Source organism: Nanorana parkeri, unplaced genomic scaffold (assembly GCF_000935625.1).
Source record: "Nanorana parkeri isolate BGI_ZX_2015 unplaced genomic scaffold, ASM93562v1 scaffold204, whole genome shotgun sequence".
In the NCBI taxonomy this organism is placed as follows: domain Eukaryota; kingdom Metazoa; phylum Chordata; class Amphibia; order Anura; family Dicroglossidae; genus Nanorana; species Nanorana parkeri.
This window is the reverse complement of record NW_017306472.1, coordinates 1,246,764-1,265,571: the sequence shown is the minus strand read 5'-3', so window position 1 is coordinate 1,265,571 and position 18,808 is coordinate 1,246,764. Positions and strand designations below refer to the sequence as shown.

Genomic DNA, 18,808 nt, shown 5'->3' with positions numbered 1-18,808 from the left:
AGACATTCACTTATTGGGATGAGAGGAAGTATCAACCTCACCACACTTGTACTCCATTCAGAACTAAGAGTCCCTCTGTCAAAGAATCTGTGAATGGATGGCTTGGCTGTGTGGGTGGAGCCCCACTGAACGATGCCAATTCCAAATATATATGAAATCAAGCAGGGAGGAGAACCCCAAAAGTGTGGCAAGGGGGGCTTTGAGGGGATGGGGGCTGAGGATGTGACCATGTTTCTTGGTACAACTTGAATAATGGGTGTAACATTAACAATAGTACAAATATGCAGTAAGTCCTGTAATTATTGATAATGTGATATTGTACAGGCCGAAGGCTGCTGCTGGGCGCCACCATCTTGGATGTGACATCCAGAGTCGGAGCTGTCACTCAAATGACACGCTGTAGGCCGCCTTTTAAGGCCTCATTCACACTTCTAAGAGCCGGCCCCTACAGATCCGGCGTGCGCGGCTGTATTGGGCCGCTCCGGGGAAGGACAGGTGCTGCGTGTGATTGTACGGTGTCCGTGTTCGGACGCAGAAAGGATCCATCCTGTCTGCGTACCAGTACAGACACCCGCACGGATGTGCAGCTCGGGTGAGCGTATGGCCACGTACTCCCATAGAGAAGAACAGGCTGCTGCGTACAATCACGCGCAGCACCTGCCCTTCCCGGGAGCGGCCCGATACGGCCGTGCACGCCGCACGGATCTACACGGGCGGGCTCTTAGCAGTGTGAATGAGACCTACACGGGTGGTCCAATGAGGTCTGTTTGTCAGTTTTTCAGGTGGAACAAATCGGATGCCCAATGCTAGTCTACGGGCAGCCATGTGTAAATGGACGGGCACCACCCGGTGAACCTTGACTCTAACCAAGTCCGGAAAACAAAACGGATTAGAGATCTGTTTGACCGGAGCTGATTGTGCCGGATTAGGGGGTCATTAGATGTAAACAGACACATGTCCATCCGATTCCTCATAGACTGACATGGGGTCCGATCATTTCAGTTTCTTGGATGGGCAAGGATGTCACAGCGGTGACATCTTATCTGTACTTCTCTGATCAGGAGGGGAGCACTGAACAGCCCATGACAGGGCAGAGATGTTCACACAGCAGAGCATAATGCCAGCAGTGACACTTCCTCCACTCTGCACATATTACAATCAGCTTCTACTTTTTTTTTTTAACATTCTCTACTCCAACCGGCATTTGTGTTGAATTACTTTCTGGGAGCACAGATAACAAATCGCTGACCTTGCCTGAAATCCTAACGTTTCCTAACAAGCAGCTGTGCAGAAGTCTGCCTGTATAGCGGGAAGGGGCAGAGGCTGGCAGAGACAGGAATTGACACTTCCAGGAAGTGATCAGATTCCCACTAAAGTTACACGGGTCACAACGTGGGACAAAAATGTTTGTTTTTTCTAAAGAGGGGAAACACGCCGGCATGTATTATCATACACCGTTGCCAGATTTTCATTTAAAAACTGGGCTTGAGACAGAATGTCTTCATCCAAACGGACGAATAGGGTCATACACTGCCAAACGTCTACGTATTCCTGTGGCTGGGATCACAACTGGTTGAGATCAGCTGGGGACAGGAAGTCTGTAGAAATCAATGACAGGTTGACAGGAGTCACCGCTCTTTACATGCAGGCACACGTTTAGCAGTTACATATGGCTAGGGAAAGCCGCAAACTGTCTGCATCCAGGGCCATTCATCTGTCCCTAGCCGCATGTAACCGTGCATTGGCTGTCAGCTTGTCACTGACTTGTACAGGATTCCTGTCCGTGGCTGATCACAAACACCTGTGATCTCAGCCCTAAAATATGCTGAATGAGGCCTTAAAGCCCATCTCCGGGCACACAAAACAAATACCCTTGCAGTGGGGCTACCCCTGCAATGCATGGGTTAAAGTGCTATTAAACTCTCACAGGGCTCAACATTTCAATAATATGATAATATGATAAGGCTTGAGCTACTAGCCAGGCCTTAAGAGTTACTCGCCACCAGTTAATTGGTGATCTAGGGGTAGATTAGTGAGGTCTGCAGACCTCACTAATACATCCTTTTCTTTCGGCCGGAGCTCAGAACTGTCAGTGCTCCGGCCGAAGGAAGCCGGAGCTGACAGGAGCTGCTCTGCGGTCTGCATCCGACACAGATGCAGACCGTGGAGCTGCTCCCGCAAATCAGGTACGCAGTCTGCGACCGTGTGCCTGACATGTCAGCTGGCTGCAGGCCACATATTACCGGCTCGCGGGCCGGATTTGGCCCGCGGACCGGTACTTGGAGACCCAAATTTCCACTCCACTCACTTTATTTTTGGAAATTTTGAGCCCTGTCTCAAACCTGTTTTCAATAAAGGATTAACATAAAACAAATATACTGTTTCTCCTGCATAACAAACAGGTAAATAAAAGGGGTTCCCAGACCAACCAATCACCAACAAAGTGGCTGGACTGCTGCACCTCAGCAATGTCTGGGTGAAAAACCTAAGGCCTGGTTCACACCTGTACGTTTTGTAGCGCGTTCAACGCTCTACGAACGCTCTACAAAACGCTCAAACATAAAAGTCCCATTGTTTTCTATGGGTATGGTTCACACCTTGCCGTATTTCAGCCCGTCTGAACGCGCTACAAAACGTCCTGCGCCTGAAAAGGTACATGAGCTTCTTTGCGGCGTTTTTGTCGCGCGTTTCCATTGGGATACAGCCAAGTAGCCCTCGGAAACGCGCGTTTGTCGCGCTTTTTTTTTTTACCGCGAATCGCGGTTAAAACGCACGTCACGAAACTCGCGACAGACGCGCATATTCGATACGCCTAGGTGTGAACAGAGCCTAAAGCTGGACTCCGGAAAAACAGCTACATACACATCTGAAACACATACATCTCATCCTCAGCACTGCTGAAATGGTTTTATTAAAAATGTGAATAATATAAATAATAATAAATATGGAACAGAATCACTCAGCTCTTATGGCAAGAGATATGTCTGTCTGCGTACTGACTGATCCAGCACCAAACCCACCACATCTGTTTGTGGCATGGATGACAGATTTAATTAGGAGGGGATTCATTCTTTGGGGGCTTTGAGGTTCACGTAGTCTGGACCCTTCTGAAAGCTTGACACAGATAAAGTATATCTAAACTGTTTTTGGATAGAGCGCAGGTTTTTATTGCTGTACACCCTTTTAATAAAATCTTGCCACTGGCAGCTGTCATTCCCGGGCTGAAGCTATTCAAGCGCCATGTGCTTACAATACAATTATTTTAAAAAATTTACAAAAGTCATTTTCAGTTTCGGCCTGACAAATTCTGCTGTGGGAGGTGCGTTGCAGTGCCATTCATTTCAATGGCACCTTAAACACGCCTCCCACCCACTGTGTCATCGCCCGCATTGGAATGTACGGTACCGCAATGGTGAGCATTCCATCACAGTGCGATTGCAAAAAATTGTGCAGTTTTATTCTGAAGTAAACTTTGTTTGTAACACCGCAGTGTATTTTATTTTAAATTAAGGATGGTATTTTTTTTTTTTATCCGATTAATCGAAAAAATTAATCGGCCAACTAATCGATTATGAAATGAATCATTACTTGCAGCCCTAGTGCACACAAAACTGGTGACACAGGTAAGCAGATGGTTTATTTATGACTAAATGTGCTCTGCAGTTTACTTTTAAGAACAACCTAACTGAACTCTACAACACAGAGAGAATCACAGACATGGCAGCATTCTAGGTCAAGGCTGCTCCTAATGCTTCTTCAATGTGCCGAGCTCAGGAGTACTTACATTTCAGTGTCTCGCCTGCATAGGGGATGTGGAGTTTGAAGCGATCGCAGCTGGGGCCCGGGGTCAGAGAGGTGCATCTGAAACAGATAAACAAATATTTTCACCTTAATGGCCCATCTAAGGCAGAAAACTACTGTCTAGGTGCAATTATTTTTAACCATTTTGCTGACAGAGTCATCTTTTCAGTTTTTACACACATGCTTAAATGCACATTTTATACATGAAAACGCACTTAAATGTGCATGCACACACACACACACACACTACAAGGGTTAACTACTTGTTTTTGTCTAGGGCAGGGGTAGGCAAGCTTGGCACTCCAGCTGTAGTGAAACCACAAATCCCAGATTGCCTCTGCCTCTGGGAGTCTTGTTTGTAGCTCTCAGAATCCTGCAATGCATCATGGAACTTGTAGTTCCACAATAGCTGGAGTGCCAAGGTTGCCTACCCCTAGTATAGTGCAAGGACTTTTACTTACCTGATTCAAGCTCTCGCAGTCTTCAAAACTAGCTCCCTCAGTCCCTTACCCCCTCTGTTCCAGTGGTCGGAAGACCACTGACATCACTACGTACATTGCAGGGCCCATAGCCCTGCATTATACATGAGGATGCCCAGGAACAGCCCTCAAGCCAGAGCGTAGGGAAGATGAGGTGAGCCGACTATTAGGGGAGTGGGGATCAGGTAAGCAAAACTCCTTTACACAACACCCGTAGACAAAAACAAGTAGTTAAACCTTGTAGTGCTTTAAAACCCCTAAACATTATTGGGGTAATTTATCAAAACTGGAGCAGAAGAATCTGGAGCAGTTGCCCAGGGACAACCAATCAGCTTCTCTCTTCAGTCTGTTCAGTTAAGATTTGAAAATGAAAGAGAGAAGCTGATTGGTTGCCAGGCACAGCTGCTCCAGGCTTCGACTTCTCCAGTTTTGATAATGCCCTTCTATATATTTTCTGAAAGCAAGCAGGAAGGACCGCTGCCCGGCTTCCTGATTGGCCAGGAAGCAGGCTCCATTCTGTTTGGGTGGCTCAATGCTGATTGGCTGGGAAGTCAGCTTCACGGCCAATCAGCATCGAGCCGGCCAAACAGCATGGAGCTGGCTTCCAGGCCAATCAGGAAGCTGGGTGGCGAGTCATTATCTGACACCCAGTTTTATGATTGGCCGGGAAGCCGGCTCCATGTTCCCTCGCGGCACTGCTGGTCAAAGGAAATCTCCCTCTGCCCGGAAGTTCCGGTATCGGGGAAGGTATCGGAGCATTTGGGCGAGTACAAGAACTCGCCCGAATACTCTGTATCTACACTGTTTGCGCAGCGCTTTACAATATAAGGAAGACATTACAATCACAATACAATTCAAGACAAGATGGTAAGGAGGGCCCTGCCCCTGAGGGCTTACAATCTAAGAGGGAGGGTGAAGTGATACATGAGGAGGTAGCTGTGTGGGGATGAATTATGTGAGAATGTGATGGTTCAGTGGTTAGGTTGAGGTGGAATAGGCTTCCCTGAAGAAATGAGTCTTAAGGGATCGCCTAAAGGCAGTCAGAGTAGGTGATAGTATCGGTAGCGGTGCATCCCTACTGAAAACACCTGAACTCAATCATTTGGAGGGTGTTCACATACTTGTGGCCATAAAGTGTAGTCGTTCCTATATATAGTCTGGGTGGGCACCATTTTCTCAGTACACAGCACATGACGCTTTAGCAAATTACATGTCATTCAATTAGGGTTTAAAGCAGTGGTTCTCAACCTGTGTAACCTCAGGACCAACATTTGTTTTTGACCATTAAGTTGCGACCCAAGATGCACTGCAATGGAATGCACGGAATTAGGGTACAGAGCGTTCCGGTGCGGTCGTACGAGCTGTGGGTGGGAGATGCGTTTGGGGAACCATTCAAATGAATGGCAATGCAACACACCTACCACACCACAATGCACGGTAGGTGCAATTAAGATTAAATACAGCGCATTAATCGCACTAGTGTGAATGGGCCCTCAAAAACACTGACATACATAAACAACCACAGACACAATCTGCTGTGCTGTGACAGAGCTCCATCCATACATGCATTGCGCCCTGTAGAGGTGCTGGGAGCCAGAATGTTACATCACTCCGGTGCTGGCACCTCTACAGGACATGTGAGGGAGCTGTAAGCAATGCATGTATGACTGGAGCTCCCTCGCGGCCATACCCCCACCTCAAGCTGACACATGGCGCCAGGCAGCAAATAATGAATGGCTGCTTGGAGCGAGAACTGACACTGCTGCGCTAGGGGGAGGCTAAGAAGCCTCTCACCTAGAAAGGTGAATGCCATGCGACGACCCACTAAACACGGAGCCGCGACCCACTTTTGGGTCACAACCCACCAGTTGAGAACCAAGGGTTTAAAGGTTTAAACTTAGATATGTATAGTTTGCGATTATACATGTACATGGGGGTGGTTATATTAGCTTATTATATATGCAGCTTGACCTGATATACAGTGAATGTGCTTTACTGCTCCCTACTCTCAGCTCCAATCTGATTGAAAACAAGCTACTATCACAGCTGCAGCCAAAGTTATTTAGCCCCCATTGAAAAGCAGGTTTATTGCAACATTTACAGACTTTTAGCTGTTTGCAATGAACAAATCGAAGACATTAGGTCGACACAATGAATGTTTCAAGTGGTTTCCCCAAATACATCTAAACATGCAACTTTTAATGACTTCTGCAGTCTCAGAATTATTCAACCCCCTGAATAGAATCCCTCACAAGAACACACATCTGAAAAACAGGTCTTGCCTGAAGCCCACCTGATGCAACTAACCAAGGGCTTCATTAGTTGCACCAGGTGTGCTTGAGCTAGAACACAAGAAATACCTAAACTGGCTAGGGGTTGGTTGAGTGTCATCACTTGACGCGTTTCGTCTGAAAGACTTTATCAAAAAGTTGATAAAAGTCTTTCAGACGAAACGTTGATAAAGTCTTTCAGACGAAACGCATCAAGGGAACGGCTTGCCTTGGTCTCTCACAACAGAGGACCCTCTTCGTTTAATGCAATTTTCACCCTGCGATCTTGTAAGTGCAATTTTTATCTTTTGCTTAATAAAATCGGAATGATTGCACTTAGGCGGTTTTTGTTGTTTCCCCTTCCTTATATCCCGTTCTCTTGAGACATCGCGGGGGGATACCACCGCCGATACGGGGTGAAGGGAACTGATCGGAGGTGGAGGCGAAAGCTGCGGTCAGTCTGCCTATCCGCATAAGAGTGAGGAGGCGGTTGATTAGAACAGAGGAGATCGCTTGAGAATCAGTTGGTGGACTATAAGGACAAAACCGAATAGAACTTTCTTTACAAATGTAACAAAGGGAAGTAAATCTATTCCCGTTCCTTCTTTCCTTTCTTTTTTCTGTTTAAATCAATTGTCCAGCTCACGGACGATCACTGGTTAATGATTGAATAACGATGTTAATGCGCTAGGTCACTTTAGGATACGAAGTTGTATCCACACTGGATTTATATGTTTGGAATCACAAGTTTACTATATGTATAGATAGATACATGAAGTAGATAAGCCCACAACACTGATGCTAACATATGTAAATATAAATTAAATAAGTAAAGGGATTTCCAGTCACATAGGGATCGATACACAGCATTTGACACGTACACAGGTCATATAGATCACTATACAAGAGGTTTTCTGTAATATTTTTTACAATTTTAGATATGGCAATGTTATAGCGATACATAGACGTTGCTCACCCTCGAATATTAGGATAATTGGTTTGTGCACGGACCGAGCGCAACATAACAGTTTTACTATTAATGGTACAATGGTTACACTACCTGGAAGGGGCAGAAAAGGGAAGCTATCAAGAGCTGCTACCAGATTTCTGAGAAGGCAGAAACCCAGAGTGACTGAAAGAGACCTGCAGCAAGACTTGGGCCCCATTCACACCTATGCGTATTGTAATATGCGCGTCTGTCGCGCGACCGTCACACGTTTTTTTTACCGCGATTCGCGGTAAAAAAGTTGCGCGACCGTCGCGCGTTTCCAAAGGCTACTTGGCAGTATACAAATGGAAAACGCCCTACAAAACGGACCAATACGCAGCAAAAAACGCTCCGGGACCTTTTCATGCGTGGGCCGTTTTGTAGTGCGTTCGGGACGGGCGGAAATACAGACAGGTGGGAACGATACCATTGACTACAATGCTATTTATTTTTTTGACCGTTTTGTAGAGCGTTCATCGAGTGTAGGACGCGCTACAAAACGGTCAGGTGTGAATGGGGCCTTGGTGGCAACAGGCATTAAGGTTTCAGTTTCCTGAGGCGCATACTAAACGCAGAAGGTTTCCATGCCAGAACTCCAAGACGTACACCACGACTGACCCAAAAGCACGAGAAAAGTTGGCTCCAATTTGCTCACAATCATATAAATAAGCCGCAGAAGTTTTGGGATTCTGTTCTGTGAAGCGATGAAACAAAACGGGAGCTTTTCAGCCCTGTGGATCAGCGGTATGTCTGGTGGAAGAAGAATGAAGCATACGTGGAAAAATTACACTCGGTATACAGTTAAGCATGGTGGTGGCTCGGTGATGCTCTGCGGCTGCTTTGCATCCTCTACCACTGGAAATCTGCAGCGTGTGGAAGGCAAGATGGATTCATTGAAGTATCAGGAAACCCGAGGAGAAAAATGCCGTGAGGAAGTGGAATCTTGGTCAGCATTGGACCTTCCAGCAGGACAGTGATCTCAAGAAAACATCAAATCCCACTAAGGCTTGGTTGCAGAAGTCCTGGAAGGTTCTACAGTGGCCATCACAGTCACCTGACTTGAACCCCATAGAAAATCTCTGGTGGGATTTGAAGAAGACAGTTGCAGCACACAAACCCAAGAATATTAGTGAGCTGGAGGCCATTGCTCGAGGAATGGGATAAGATCCTCAGGAACATTGCCCGTAGCTGGTGTCTGGCTATACATCTGGTTTGCAGCAGGTCATACCAGCCAAATGGTGCTACACTAAGTACTAAAGATGCTCGCCATGAAGGGGTTGAATAACTTTGAGACTTCAGACGTCATTAAAAGTTGCATTTGCGGTTGAATTTGGGGAAACCACTTGGAACATTCATTGTGTTGATCTATTTCAATTGTTTTTGTTTGATTTGTTCATCGCAAACAACTGCAGAATAATATCCATCCCCAGTGTTAGTTTGGGACATGTTCCCATGTTTCTCCTGCAGTAATGCGATGTCAGCAGGAAGAACCAGTGAGACCCTGGAGATAGACCCCAGAAGGGTCGGTTTCCCCATAGACATCAGGGAACAATTTCTACAGACAGGGGCGGCGTTCAGCAGCGCAGGGCCTTAGGAGAGGTAAGGATCCGGCCTCCTCTATCCCGGTATGGGTCAGATGAATGTTATGGGTGCAGAAGTGTCACCACAATATGTGGCAGGGTCACTTCCAACAGACATACCCTGTTTCCCCGAAAATAAGACCTACCCTGAAAATAAGACCTAGTTGTGACCATTCATAGGGCCGGTGGTGGCATAAGGGGGAACTTGAAGAGCCGCGGGAGAGGAAGGAGAGAGTCAGCGGTGCCAACGAAGCCAGCGCTAAAAGAAGCGAGGCGACAGAGGAGGGAGCAGAGCCGCATAAGCCGATGCCTCCTCTATAGCCCCGCCTCCTGTCACAGGCGGAGTGATACCAAATGCTCTCCGCCTGTGAGGAATCGATAGTGAAAGTGTGCTTCGCCCATTCTGGCCAGCGATTGGTTACCAAATTGCTCTAGCAAAGGTTAGGCACCCCTGATTGTCCTGATCACCATATTTTTGTACATGAATACATGTAGACTGTTGTACATGAATAAGTGTGGATTGTTGCACATTAAAAAAAAATAAGACCTACCCGAAAATAAGACCTAGTGTGTTTTTTTGAGCCAAAAAAAATATAAGACAGTGTCTTATTTTCGGGGAAACACGGTAGCTGTATAAAGACTGGTGAGATACATTCAGCTTCTGATTAGTTGTCACTCCTTACCCTGATTTCAGGTCAGTAATCCTCAGACAGCTGGTAGAGTCCAGGCCCACCTTCCCATGTCGGACCACACTGGATATGAATGGAGACAGTGCAGGGACGATGCGGTTCAATGTGACCTCCGGGGACATTCTACTGCGGCCTGTGACAATTCAGAGCCTGTGCAAGAAAAAAAAAATCAATGTGAAGAGGAAGCTGTAGCATGCTGAGGTCTAAATATGTGACTAGGGAATGTTAAAGTACAGATTAATACTCACACTTATTCAGTGCCCATGGTGCAGCTAATCCTCACCTTCTTACAAAGCTACAAGCGTCGGTAAACACTGCCGAGTATGACAGATGCCTATGTCTACCCCCTGCATGTCTTTGCCTTTTGTGCTCTGTCACTTGTGTGTCCCTGCAGCTCTAACGCCGACCATACACTACTCTATTTTGTTTTCATTTAACCTGGGAACTGAACTCATAAAATAGAGCAGATTTCTCCATCAGCACTCTGTATTCTGACAGCGGCTGTTTGTACGAAGATTTTACGACGCGCTCCTTCGATCAGCTGATTGAGGAAATTAGTGCCGACACCGTCCTTCTATCTAAACCAGGGGTAGCAAACCTCCGGCCCTCCAGCAGTGGTGAAACTACAAATCCTATGAGGCATCTCTCTTCGGGAGTCATGTCTTTAGCTGTGAGAATCTTGCAATGCCTCATGGGATTTGTAGTTCCACCACAGGAGGGCCGGAGGTTTGCTACTCCTGTTCTGGAGAGTGGCTACTTTTGTCCCCCGTGGTCCCTGTGTATGTTGTAAAGTAGTCACCGCTCCGAGCTCACTACTGTGATGGACTACAATCTCAATACAAATTAATAGGGATGCACCGATACCAGTTTTCCGGTATCAAGTAGCGTTTTTTTTCCCCTGGTACTCGCCGATACTGAATACCGATATCGGAAGTCCCATTAAGGAAGCCGGGCGGCGTGTAATGAATCAATACCTGGCTTCCTGATTAGCCGGGAAGCCGGCTCCATGCTCCATCGTCACAAGGTGACAAGGAAGCATGAAGGCAGCTTTCTGGCCAATCAGGAAGCCGGGGGGTAATGACTCACTCACCTGGTGACGAGGGAGCATGGAGCCGGCTTCCTGGCCAATCAGGAAGGCGGGTGGCGAGTCATTACATGCCGCCGGGCTTCTTTAATGGGACTTCCGGTATTGGTATCAGTGAGTGCCGAAAAAAAAATATCCATACTCGATACCGAAAAACATTGACATTGTAGTCCATCACAGGAGTGAGCTTGGAGCGGTGACTACTTTACAACACACACAGGGACCATGGGGAACAAAAGTAGCCCCCCTCCAGAAGGAAGGACAGTGTCAGCACCAATTCAGAGATGATTTGAGGATCTACAGCCGAGTGATACACAAATAAGATACATTGTTGTTGTTAGTTGGGGTACAGAACACATTTTTATGATTTAACTCTGGAGTGTCACTTTAACTGCCCAGTTTAGGCTTTCAAACAGCTTTTGAGCTAAATTCCAGGAAAACTGCTAAAAATTAAAATATGGGAGTCATTGCAACTGTGTAAAAATGTGTATTTCTGTCCATCGAGTTCTGATATTTACACAGCCCTGCCACACAGCAAAGCCCTGGCTGGCAGGGCAGAAGACCTGATTTCTCTCTGCTGCGATTCAGACACACTTACAGGTCTTGCCCCGCCCCCAGCTTTAATTGGACGGTGAAAGGAGAAGCAGCAGACTGATGAGCTCATCTCTCTATTTGCTCTCTCCCTCTATCAGCAAGCTTCTTGTTAGCACATTAGCACTGCAGCACCACTGACAGCTACTAATGCGGTTTTCACTTCACCTCATCTGGACTCTGCTGTACAGGGACTACAAGGGGTCAGATTCAAATGCTTGTACTTATCAAATACATTTATTAACGTATTAATGACCACAGACCAGTTGCTGTCTTTTTTATGTGCATGGAGTTCATGGCTTGTATAGCAGTTATAATGTTTATTGAGACAGCTACAGTAAGTCATATATGAACTTTGAACACATTGGTTTGAACGAAACCTCAATTCTGAACGGCTCCCCGGGTCCAGGCAGCACTCCTCCACCATCACCCATAGCAACAAGCAGGTACTCACCTGCTGCCCAGCACAGCTCCTCTCTAGCAGGAAACACCGGGGACCTTCCGCCAAGACCCGGTGTCGCCCTGCCCTCTACCATGCCTGTCTCCACTTCACAATTACATCGCGCTAACTTTAGCCTGAAACTCTATCAAACCCACAAAAATGAATAAACATGTGACAAAAAAATGTCATGAACGTATCAAAATAAGTCTCTAACTCCTTTTGAAGATAAAACTAATTTCAGGCACTTGACAGGGCAGCCTCCTAAAGTGAAAGTGTTGCTATGGTGACCCAGCATTAGGATAGACACTTCTTGGTTGGTAGTCACCGCTGAGCAGCTGCGGTCACGTGATGGGCAGTTTGCGAAGTGATTGGAGGAGGGTCTGCGCTGCTTGCGGCCATCTTTGATGTGGCATCGTGGGACAGTAAGGGAAGTGAGTAGAAAGGGGAGGGGGGTTTTTCGTGTGTCCATGGGCTTCTGTGGTCACGGGTGTGAGCATCAGTGGGCAGTTTATTGGGAGTATATCAGGGCAATGAAGCCACATGCTCCATACTACTCGCTGACTTCCCAATCTTCACGCCAGACCTGCTGTCCTAGAGCTGCAAATATTTAGATTGTTGTATTTGTTTCTTGCTGTCAAAAATGTATTATGTCTTGGCTGCACTAGGTTTTGGCCTGCTGATTTTTACCTTCCCCCACAACAAGTGTTCAAAAACTGTGTAAAAATCTCAAATTAAAAGTTAAAACCTCACAGAGATGGCAAAATACACTGAGATTTACATACTCAGCCTGGTGACCCGACTTTTACTACAGCACAGTTACATACTAAAACTTGGTCACGGATATGCCCCCCAGCCTGTGATTGGATGGTGGAAACAGATGAGCTCATGTCTCTGCCCTCTCCTCCTGTCAGCATGTTCCTTGTCTTCATATGTAAACACGACTCCTGGTTGTCCCCTAGTTCTGCCCCTACCCACTCCCAGCCTAGTTTAAAGCTGTGCTCTGACTATAGTGATTTATGTATATTTACATAGGTCCAGCATTGCAACAATGCCAAATGCATCATTTATTCCCGGTTGGCCCGGGGGGGAATCCTGCAAAATCTTTCTATTGCTGTGTTTCCCTTTTGCAGATATTTCCTCGCTTCCTGTCTGATAATAGGTTGTAGCAAGACAGGAAGTAAGGAGAAATCTCTTTAGCACAAGGGTGGGCAACTGGGGCCCTCCAGGTGGCCTGTGCGGCATCTCACCAGGGTTGTGTGGGCTATGCGGTGTCTCGGGTGGGCTATGCGGTGTCTCGGGTGGGCTATGCAGGCTCTCAGGTGGGCTTTGTGGGCTCTCACCAGGACTGTGTGGGCAACCAAGTGGGCGATGCAGTGTCTCAGGTGGGCTTTGCGGTCTTGGGTGGGCTATACGGGCTCTCAGATGGGCTATGCGGACTCTCACCAGGGCTGTGTGGGCTCTCAGGTGGGCTGTGTGGGCTCTCAGGTGGGCTATGCGGTTTTCGGTGGGCTATGCGGGCTCTTAGATTCCAATTCGGTGCCGGAACGCATTGGATCGCATCCCAGCCAGCTCACTGCATTCTGGGGCGGGAGGAGGCGAGGTGGTGCATTGAAGTCAATGGCACCGCAGTCACACCCACGAGACGCAGTGCGATCGCCTGCATTGGATCATGTGGCACATCAATGCCTGTGTTCTGGCCCGGGGGAGTCAGAAAAAAGAGTGCAGTCAGAATGCACTGGGGCTGATGTGAATTAGCCCTAAAACCAGACAACCCAGGTGACAACCTTACCTGTAACTGTCAGTCTTGCAATGCCTCCTGGTACTTGTAGTTCCACAACAACTGGAGGGCCGGAGTTGCCCAGCCCTGGTCTAACCTTTCCCCATTCTATCCAAAACTGAAAAATGTTGTCACATTATATGGGGCAAGACTCAGTTTTGTCTGTGTGTATATCTGGCCTGACGTCAGCTACTTGTGATTTAATAATTATCTGCGAGTGTCATGAAATAATTATCTTCGTGTTTGCTGTGGGTGAAAGGTCGCAGGGTGTCCGGAGAACTTTGTACTGACCATACTGCTTCTGTCTCCGTTCACAGCCAGTTCCTGCCTCGTACAGCGCCATGGATCGAGACGCCCCCCCAGAGGTGATTGTGGTTGGGTCATGTATGACTGACCTCGTCAGGTTAGTGCCGTGCTCCCGACACAGAGCCACTGATTTATAATCCTGTATGAACATAGTGAGGGGGGGCGGGATTTATCAAAACTGGAGCAGATTAGCACTGCAGCCAATCAGCATCTCTCTCTCATTTTCAAATCTTTCCTGAACAAACTGTAGAGAGATGCTGATTGGTTGCCATGGGCAACTGCTCCAGATTCTCTCTGCTCCAGTTTTGATCAATTCCCCCCATTGTATCATCTCAGCATTTTCCCGGGGGAAGTGTATTGCCTAATATTCTTGTTATTATTGATATTGCTGCTGCCAGTGTTACCCAGCACCCGGAAGATTCCAGGACCAAATGCAGGTGTCACATGATTAGTTCCTCCATACAATACCTTGTACCTCGGTGTTTTGGTACTGGATGATCAGCGGCGCTTTCTACTTCCTATCCCAGTTGTGTTATAAATGTATTTATATAGCGCTGACAATATTGCAGCGCTTTACATAGTTGTACATTCACATAAGTCTCTACCCTCAAGGAGCTTACAATCTAAAGTCCCTATGTCACATCCATACATAGGAGGGCCAATTTAGACAGGAGCCAATTATCCTACCAGCAGGCCCGGCGCTACCGCAAGGCAAGTCAGGCGGCCGCCTGACGGCGCTGCAGGGTGAGGGCGGAAAAAACAGGGCATTTTGACAAGTACTTGTACTTGTCAAAATGCCCCGATGTTTGCGCTATGTTTTTTTCTTTTTTTTCAGTTACCTTCGGCGCGGGACACGCGACCCCAGGCAGTCGCCGGCCAGCTAAATTAGGACTCCACCTGGAGCTCCTCCCACCGGACCAACAAGTGACGCTGGCTTCCTAGCCAATCAGGAAGCCGGGCGGCATGTCATGACCCGCCTCCCGGCTTCCTGATTGGCTAGGAAACTGGCTTCACTTGTTCCTAGGCAGCCTGGCTTCCTGACCGGTCATGAAGCCAGGAGGCGGATCATTACATGCCGCCCGGCTTGCTAGCCAATCAGGAAGCCAGGAGGCGGGTTATAACTTCGTGATTGGAAAAGAAGCCGGCTCCATGCTCCCTCGGCACTGTCGGTCAGAGGGGGATCTCCGGTATCGGAGCATTTGGATCGCTGCATACTCGCCCAAATACTCGATACCGATACTAGTATTGGTATCGGTGCATCCCTACTTATTACTGTAATAAAGATGCTATATTTTTGTACATCTTGGTTCCAAAAGATCTCCGTCGAGGTTACAAGTGACTGCGTGACACTGAAGTGGGCAATCGAGTATATAGGAAGTTGTGGGAAAGCCGTCAGTGAAGTGTTAAGTCTGCTTACTTTTCCTCTCACCACATAAACACTCCAATGTCTTCATGTCGGAAGAATGCAAAGCGCACTGTCACTTCTTTAGGTTGTTTGGCATAATGTCATGTTTAGGTAAGTGTCCCTCAGGCATGAGGTCAGTGGAATCAGTGTTTATTGCATTCGTCACCATGGCGACAGACTATGATGTCATCAGCCAGGTATTAATTGTCTCCCTGCCAGATAAAAAACAGCAAGGCGAAAGCATAAAAAGGGGAAATCAGATGTCAAATCAAATCCAGGAGCAGAGACGGCTTTCTGTGAGAAGTCAGGGCGGGTAGCAGATATACACTGAAGCTGGCCATGCACTGATCTATTTTTTTTGTTCAGCCCACGGGCTGAATGGAAAAATAGACCTGATTCCTCCATCAACACTGACAGCGTGTCATTGGAGGAATCCCGCTGTTTACATTGTATACTGACAGGTACTGCTGGCCCCTGTTAGAATACCCGACTAGGGCGGGCAGCTCATTGGCTGCCGGCTCTGATCAATTGAAGATTCAGATCAGCTGATCGAGGGATGCTAATCGAAAGGACGCCAACAGCGGCACACACTGTGCGAATTCCGTCCGATTCCTCAAAAACCGGCCAAAGTTCGAACAATATATGGGCACCCTAAGTCCATGGCATGATTTAAAGTGTATGTAAAGCATAAAGAGGAACTCCAGGAATGTAAAAAACGTAGTGCTCATTTTAAGGGGTCTCAAATAAGGCAGATATCCTGACGGGCTGCTAGACCGGTCCCCGCAGCCTTTTCTCCTCTGGGCTCTTGCAGTCTAAGGCCTCATTCACACTGTAATCGGCCCGCACGTACAGCTCCATGCTGCGTGCAGGGTCGTATCGGGCAGCTCCCGGGAAGGACAGGTGCTGCGTGTGATTAGTACGCAGCCCCTGTCTTTCTCTATGGGACTACGCGGACGTACGCCGCCCTACGCTCACCTCAAGTGCTGGTCCATAGGGGTGCGTGTTTCCTGGCTCGGACGCAGACAGGATCCATCCTGTCAGCGTACAAGTACGCTCACCCATACAGACGTGCAGGGCGCGTGAACGTAGGGGGGCATACGGCCGCGTATTCCCATAGAGAAGCCCGGGGGCTGCGTACTAATCACACGCAGCACCTGTCCTTCCCGGGAGCTGCCCGATATGGCAGTGCGCGCAGCACGGAGCTGTACGTGCCGGCTGATTCCAGTGTGAATGAGGGCTAAAGGTTGCTGGCTTCATCACATTGTGAGAAGCTCACAGTGTGCAGTGAAATCAGAGGAAGCCATTTCAGTCCAGGAGAGGAGCCGATACAACTGTGCAAGACTGAAGGGAAGGCCGGAGTTCAGCCAAGCATTCTCCACATTACCGTAAAACCCAAAGTCAGGTTAAACTCTTGAAGAGCAGAGCGGGGAACTCTTATCTGTTTACTGGTGACAGGAAGACCGATAAAATGGAGTTCTCATAACAGATTAGAAGACGATGAGTTTAGTTTGGGGTCGGAATGTTGGCCATAATGCCCCTGAGGGACTGGCCCATAACCCCCAGCACCGGCTCTCTGTCACAATGAACCACAATAAAAGAGGAATTTACCAGCGTGAAGTCCATCATCCCGCTAATCTCCCCTCTCCCAGCATTTCCTAATTCCCGTTTTTATAGCGGCAGCAGGAAGGGAGCTGTAAAACCGTATTTGTAACAGGAGATGTCCGGCGCTCTCTCTGTTGATCAGAAGATTACTTAATTGCAAGTGGCGTGTCGAGTGAGTGTTTGCTGGAACGTGGATCTCAGATTCCATACTTATTTCTTTACAATGCGGTGATGCTTATTCTTCTTGACAGTCAGCAGCTGAGCCGAAGAAGGTAAAGTGACCTCCTTGTAGGAGCTTCACAGTTACTGACTCACCTTCTACTGTTTACTACAAAACTGAGACGGATCTCCGAAATACAATTACATGGAAGACCACCCAAAACGGATATTCCTGGGATGGCTGGATGTTTGGAGTTTAAAGGCACAGCCATGTCATTCATCCACAAATCCTTTCCCGGGATCTGTGAATGAGGAAACTACCACTGCGGCAGAGGGACTCGTAATTCTCAGTGGAGTACAATGGAGACGTCACTGCACTTGTAGTCCATTGAGAACTTCCGCCAGGTCCGTATCTCTGTATGGACCTTGGGCTGGGAGGGAAGGTCAAGTATGTGGCCATGCCCAGAGATATGCGCATGAACTTGGCTGTCAGGAAATTCAAGTACGCGGCCATACCCAGAGATCTGCGCATGCACTTGGCTGTAAGGAAGATCAAGTACGCAGTCATGTCTGGAGATCTGCACATGTGCTTGGCTGTCAGGAAGGTCAAGTATGCATCCATTCTCCAAGATCTGCACATGCACTTGGCTAATGGAAAGGTCATGTACTCTGCCATGCCCGGAGATATGTGCATGCACTTGGCTATCAGAAACGTCAAGTACGAGGCAGTGCCTGGAGATCTGGGTATGCACTTGGCTGTCAGAAACTTCAAGTACACCGCTATCCCCAGAGATTTGCACATGCTGTCAGGAAGATCCAGTATGCAGCCATGTCTGGAGATCTGCATATGCAGTTGGCTGTCAGGAAGGGCAAGTACGTAGCTATCCTCGGAGATCTCACATACACTTGGCTGTTAGGAAGGTCAAGTATGCGGCCATGCCTGGAGATCTTTACATGCACTTGGCTGTCAGGAAGGGCAAGTACGCGGCCATGCCTCGAGATCTGTGCATACACTTGGCTGTCAGGAAGGGCAAGTACGCAGCCATGGCTGGAGATATGCACATGCACTGTCAGGAAGGGCAAGTACGCAGCCATGGCTGGAAATATGCACATGCACTGTCAAGAAGTGCATGTACTGCCTTTGGTGCCAAGAGGCCTATTTAAGCACAAGTTCTACTCACATTGGTCATCAGCTTCTGAGACGCGTGACCTGACCTGCGTTCTGGCTTCCCTGTGCTCTGACCTGGCTTCCTAACCCTGTGGTATCTTGTTGATCCTGGCTTGTATCATGACCTCACTTCCTGTCCTGCCTTGTCCTGACCAATGACTCTTCTTCTGGCACCCACCGGTTCCCACAATGTCTGTTGACCTTCTGTTGCATCTAGACTCGCTGCAGGCATCCATGCAACTCCTCATTCTGCTATACCCTGTGCTCAACTTCAGTGGGTAAAAGACAGGAGGTGTAAGGGAAACCTTTTAATCACTCGGCCTCCACCAGGTACATGACAGTCTGCAGAAGCCTGAGCATTGCCCCTGCAATTTACTGATCACGGTTACAGTGTTTTGCAGACTCCAATACAAAATAAATGTAAACAAATAATATAAAAATAAATAAATAATAATAATTAATAATAA

The 18,808-nt window shown here is 47.8% G+C and overlaps 2 protein-coding genes across 2 annotated transcripts in view; one reads left to right on the top strand and one right to left on the bottom strand.

Annotated features, from left to right (window-relative positions):
- BRE (brain and reproductive organ-expressed (TNFRSF1A modulator)) overlaps positions 1–12,001 on the bottom strand; it is a 190,383-nt gene extending 178,382 nt beyond the window's left edge. Inside the window, exons 1-3 of the mRNA XM_018555604.1 lie at positions 11,937–12,001; positions 9,802–9,957; positions 3,785–3,861 (exon numbers count right to left, since the gene is read on the bottom strand). Of these exons, the coding sequence (XP_018411106.1) occupies positions 3,785–3,861; positions 9,802–9,929 (205 nt within the window). The 5' untranslated portion in view covers positions 9,930–9,957; positions 11,937–12,001. The remainder of the gene's footprint in view (positions 1–3,784; positions 3,862–9,801; positions 9,958–11,936) is intronic.
- Positions 12,002–13,980: 1,979 nt separating this feature from the next.
- The window catches only part of RBKS (ribokinase), a 39,657-nt gene continuing 34,829 nt past the window's right edge, over positions 13,981–18,808 (top strand). Inside the window, exon 1 of the mRNA XM_018555606.1 lies at positions 13,981–14,104. Coding sequence (XP_018411108.1) covers positions 14,043–14,104 — 62 coding nt within the window. The 5' untranslated portion in view covers positions 13,981–14,042. The remainder of the gene's footprint in view (positions 14,105–18,808) is intronic.